This window comes from Capsicum annuum, chromosome 8 (genome assembly GCF_002878395.1).
Source record: "Capsicum annuum cultivar UCD-10X-F1 chromosome 8, UCD10Xv1.1, whole genome shotgun sequence".
Taxonomy (NCBI): domain Eukaryota; kingdom Viridiplantae; phylum Streptophyta; class Magnoliopsida; order Solanales; family Solanaceae; genus Capsicum; species Capsicum annuum.
Window position 1 is genome coordinate 159765596 of NC_061118.1, and position 5735 is coordinate 159771330.

Sequence of the window (5735 nt, forward strand, 5' to 3'; positions counted from 1 at the left end):
TTTGAACAGTTGGAGATGGAATGAGGAATAGTCCCAACAAGGTTGGTTAAGCCACCCAGATAAAGCTCTTCAATGTTGGGTAAGATAGAACCTATGTTTGGTGGGAGGCTTCCTGATTACTCTCAGCCCGGATAGGTTGAAGATCTCCATTGGAAGTGAACCACTAAAACTACTAACCAAAAGATCAAGTTCCTCCAACTCAGCAAGATTGCTTATCTCTTTGGGTATTTCACCTGTCAAAACATGAAGAAAAAATGAATACGAGTGAGATGAACTATTTAGCTCAATGCTTATCTCTGTGATTCATGCTTTAGTTTGACTTGATAAGAAGACTCTTGAATTTTAATTGGTTATGGGAGAAGGTGTCGACAAGAACTCAGAAAATTATGTAATAAACTATATCTTCTCTTTTTCCTATTGTTATTGATAGAAGTCTTAAGAAGGATGTACATATTATATATTTTTTTCTCCATTAAAGTTCTTAATTTAATTTACTATGAATTTCTGATTGTGCAGGTTTGTATTTTTATATTGACTCAAATATATAAACTGATACTTCATTAAGAGTTAGCTTACTACCAATGTTATTTCTTAAAACAGATTAATTTTAAACATTAAAAGACATATGCTTGTCATATGCTTGAAGATTTATTTATAATTGTTACATTTTATTATTCATTACATGCATAAATTCATGGAATTTTAATAGTTCTAATGGATCTATAAAAATTAACTTGAGACACCATTTGAATATGTATGTACCTATAAGCATATTTCTACTAATCTGTAGATGTTGCATCTTGGTTAAGTTGCCAATCTCCCGTGGTAAGAATCCACTAAGATTGTTCTGCGCCAGTGACAAAATTTGCAGCGAGGAGATATTGAATACGGAGATCGGGACAGAGCCAGTAATCTGATTATCCTCCATGGCTAACTCTACCAAATTAACATGATTTCCAATTTCTTGTGGAATTATCTTGAAATGAATGTGTAATAAATTGAAATTCTGAAGTAATAAGAAACTATAGTGCTAGTATTCAAAAGATGAAACGTACCAGTGAAATGGTTAGTTCCGAGATCTAATAGCTGCAAGTTACTCAATCTTCCTAGTTCACTATGTATTGGTCCATCAAACTCATTATCCGATAAAGACAAAATTTGAAGTTGTGAACAATTCGACAAACTTGTAGGCATATGACCGCAAAGCTTGTTTGTCCATAAATAAAGCCCTTTGAGTATTGGGAGACCATTTCATAAACCATTGGGAAGACTTCCTGATAAGCTATTGCCAGTAAATGCAATGACTTCGATCCTAGAAATATTGAAAATTGTGAATGGTATAGAACCCACTAGCTGATTATTCTCTATGCCCAACGAGTTCATGTTGTGAAAATTGCCGATCCCTTCTGGAATGTTTCCTTGAAGTGAATTATAAGATAATTCTAACGTCTCCAACCTTGAGGCATTCGAGAGAGACACAGGGATATGAACTTCTAAGGAATTGAATGCCAAATTCAAAGTCTCAATAGTGGACATATTAGAAAATGAAGGGATGGAACCAGTGAAACTATTATTCCTAAGATTTTGAAGTTGGTGTAAAAACCCAAACCAAGAAGGAATCTCTCCTCTGAAGCTGTTGAAACTTAAATCAAGAAACCTAAGACGACGCAAGCGTGTCATTTCTTGAGGCAAATTTCCATGGAAATTGTTGCTTCCCAAGTCAAGAGAAGCAAGAAATGAGAGGTTTCCAAAGTCTTGTGGAATTCTGCCTGTAAGAGCCATATTAGAAAGATTCAAGGACTTCACTCGCTGGTGACGAGAACCACAAGTGACTCCAATCCAATTGCAAACAGACATAGATGGAGACCAACTTTCATCCAAGAAGTGAAAGGGGTCGGAAATAATTTGAGATTTTAAAGAAAGAAGAGCTAATTGATCATTATCTGTGTTGGTTTGGGTCATAGCTGAACTAACCACAACATACTGAAGCATCAAGAGAAAAGAGGTGAATATTTTCTCCATAATTGCATAAATTAGTAGGAAAATGGTATTCGAGACTTTATGTAGTGATAATTTTTAAGAATATCTTTTTTTGAATACTTTTCTTTCAAATCCTTTTTTGAATATTGTTCACTAACTTAATTTATTTTCCAGCTTATGTAGGGCCCAAGGACTTGACCATTTGAAACAAACCAAATCAACTAAGTCTTGCAAACCGTGATTTTGTGTTAACATGTTTTACACAAATTCATCGGAAATCAAGTAAAGCTGTCAATAAAAACGTAACACTGAACCTTGAGAAGCAGGGAGTCAGAATTTGAATTTTATGGGTTAGAAGTCATAAATAGCAACATGTGTCAGGTGTTGATAACCTGGTTCTGAATTCAAATTTATACATATTTAGTGATTTTTTTTAATAAAAATACTGAATTTGGACTAAAGATACTGAGTTTAATCGAATCCGTAGACAACCTCCTACCTCCGTTCCGGCACATACTAAAGTGTGGACACAAATGTGTGTTTTTACTTGCTTGTGTGGGCACATCAAGAATTCAACTTTTCTTGACATTCTTGTTGTGTGTGCCTCACATTGTTGAAAATGAGAATGCAAATAGTGTACATGAGTTTAAACCACAAAAAAGAGGGCTCTATTTTGCTCATATATATTTTGGATGATATTATCTCACACAATGATGTGTGCATCTCACATGATTTGCCACTTTGGGCGCATGTGTTTAACTGTTTAACATTATGATAGTTTAAGTGCCTATTTGTACACATCTAAAGTAAAATTTTCTTCCGAATCTTTTTTCTAAGGAAAAAGGCCAAACAACTTTTCTTCATTTATTCCATCGTATAAATATTAATTCAACTAAAATATCGTTTCAATAAAACAAAAAAATGGTTGTTGTCAATCTGACATCAAGTGTAGAAGCCATTCATTTTAGATGAAAAAAGATAAATTTTCCAAGTTAGGTGGAGGCATTAAAGATGTCTGCCAATGCAATAATTAGATAAAGATGTCTTACACTTTGTTTAGATGGTTGTTACTTATTATTTCTTAATGTATTGTATATTTAATGTAAAACCAAGATTTTCGCTAAGAAATTGATAGTTGGTTTAAAATGGAGGATTCTTTTGTTATGTCGCAATTATATTTTTCTCTGTGAGTTTCCAAATGGCATAAAAGTGTGACACCTTGTGTAGTCGACTTAAGTTAACAAAGGTTTTAAAAGAAATGTTTGTTATTTGCCCTTCGCAATTAAATAGGTGCTTGGTACTACTACTTCGAGGCAACATTAAAAAATATATAGTCATCATAGATTTAGTTGCTTATCATCAGTCTACACTCTACCCTTCGATTCTTCCCTCCATATATTAAAAGAGGTGAGCGGGAAGGATAGATCCCAATGATTATTTGACTTCTTTGTATTACTTCTGAACATGCTAAGGAGATCTCATTTAGGTAAAATGTCATGCTTAATATGATATAGTTGTTAGTTCAGCATTGTCGGCCTGTGATGCCTATTGAGTACATGTGCTTTCCACACCCATGCATTCCGCACATGAGTGGACCTTGATGTTTGATTGAATCAGAAGCTCTACTTCCTGTTGGCTATGCTGTTTTGTGAAGACATATTTATGTACGCTTTATCGCTGTTAAGACAAACTCGACATCACTGATTGAATGTCTGATCCACATCTGGCTGGTGTCGATAAGTATCAGATATTCTGCTTATAATCCTTAAGAGTTATCACATTTCAACAACGGAAAAGGGATAAATATATGCTCGAACTATGATAAATGGTACGTATGTACCTTCCGTCATACTTTGGGTACACATATGCCCCTACCGTTAATGAAATGGTATGTATATGTCCCTCACACTAACAGTAGGGACATATGTGTACCCAAAGTATGACGGAGGGTATATTTGTCCCTTAACCGTTTAAACAATGCCACTTTTGCATTAACGCCAGAAAACAAAGGTTGTTCTTCAACCACACTACGTTGCAGCAGCGATGCCAACTGAACTCACATTACAGTATATTAAGAAGGGGACCGGAGTAGAAGAAACAATAAATGTTAACTTTCCTTAATCCTTCATACCTGGAAAAATCTTGCCCAGCACTGTAACTATTGTACAAATATTGAATGTGGTAATGTAAAAGTGTTCATATACTAATTGCAGTTAACTGGTCTTACCAAAGCAAATGAACGTTGGGGATTTGATGACATCAATAAATCCAGTACAACAACATCATTGGGGCGGATTATCATCTTGAGACCTCGTTCTATTAAGCCTGCATTCAAAAATCGTTCTATTAACTCAATATCATAAAACGTTTAAAACGGGATTATAGTCATAATTTCAAAAACACCCATTTTCAAAACATGAATTTTTAAGCCCATGAGATTTTTGAGATAACCCCACGTACCTCTATATGCGAAGATGATAGGTGCTTCTTGAAGCCAACGTTCTGGGGATTCCAAATATGCAATTAATTTCAAAAATCCATGGTTGAATCTTGAGTTGCTTGAGTTTTTATTTTGAAACCCTAAGGAGAGTTCTTGAGCAATTTTGATGAATGAAGGTGTATTTTGGGGTATTTGGGGACTGAATTTCGTGTTTATGGCTAAATAAGGGTGGGAAAAAGACCATTTTGCCCCAAAAACGGAGTGTTTAAGTCACTTGAGTAATAATATATGCGGCGCACATCTTATCGCATAATATAGGTTGTGCGGCGCACTCTTTATCGCACACATTAGGTTGTGCGTCGCACACCTTATGGCATAAGTTAGGGTGTGCGTCACACACCTTATGCTGCACGACACACTCCACTTTGCAAAGCCATAACTTCTTCCTCGGGTGTCGGATTTTTGCGAAATTGGTATCGTTGGAAAGATAATTCGAATACCTTTCATTTTATATATAGTAGGCACTCTAATTCAATATATACAAAGAGTAATAGTCGATTGAAGTTGACCTAAGTTTCAATGCTCACTAAAATTCGAACGATAGGAAAACTTTCAACTTGTCCTTGAGCTTGGGGACCTCTATGATCTCAATTCATGCTCAAATAGGTTTACACACTACATAATTTATTAACACACTAAACTTGCATTGGATTTATGGCTTTTGGAACCTTTACGTGAAGGAAATGACGATTTTCGTTCTCGTCCGAAATGCGGGGTGTTACATTATCTCCCCCTTGGGATCATTCGTCCCCGAATGATGGGTAGGAACTTGTTGAATCTTAAAGGTATGGAATAACGCAGACATGATGTGCCTTCTAAGAAAGGACATAACTGATCTGAAATATTTAAACTTCTATAATGAAACTGAATTCTGAGCTGACTTGACTTTTCTTGCTTCAAGAAGCTGATTCGTGCTGAAAATTTAGGATTCCCTTGAAATATTCATGATCCAATCATACATATTGAAATTACGAAGTGATAACTTATGCAAGTACGAATCGTAAGACATCAAGACTTAGATCGTACAAGGGTATTACACTATCTGAGCTGAAATACTTGAAAAATTTTGAGATTATACGTTGAACTCTTATGCACCGAGCCATGAATGGATAGCTGAATCTGAAACATGATGCTTGGAATGAACTGAACTCACAATTTATATGGATGGAATAGATTATCTCTTGGGAATGGCCATACGCATGTGACTTCGGATAGTAGGACTGGGTTAAAAGGTGGAAAAATCATAGTAACTTGT

At 35.3% G+C, this 5735-nt stretch overlaps 1 protein-coding gene and 1 long non-coding RNA gene across 4 annotated transcripts; both read right to left on the minus strand.

Moving 5' to 3' along the window:
- Nucleotides 1–2141, minus strand: LOC124886453 (LRR receptor kinase SERK2-like). 3 transcript variants are annotated; one of them, XR_007043651.1, is made up of 2 exons: nt 1056–2141; nt 1–233 (listed from the first exon to the last, which is right to left on the minus strand). XR_007043651.1 is itself a non-coding variant. In XM_047394846.1 (2 exons), exons 1-2 carry the CDS (start codon nt 1192–1194, stop codon nt 70–72), a joined length of 303 nt encoding a protein of 100 aa, XP_047250802.1. In that variant the 5' UTR covers nt 1195–2121; the 3' UTR covers nt 1–69. The 3 variants fall into 3 exon arrangements, 2 of the variants coding, with proteins under 2 accessions (XP_047250802.1, XP_047250801.1); XM_047394846.1 differs by having other exon boundaries at nt 1056–2121; XM_047394845.1 differs by lacking the exon at nt 1056–2141 and adding an exon at nt 763–1048.
- Nucleotides 2142–3949: 1808 nt separating this feature from the next.
- Nucleotides 3950–4501, minus strand: LOC124886454. The gene is made up of 2 exons (XR_007043652.1): nt 4441–4501; nt 3950–4305 (listed from the first exon to the last, which is right to left on the minus strand). It is a non-coding gene; the product is annotated as an uncharacterized LOC124886454 (long non-coding RNA).
- Nucleotides 4502–5735: the final 1234 nt, after the last annotated feature.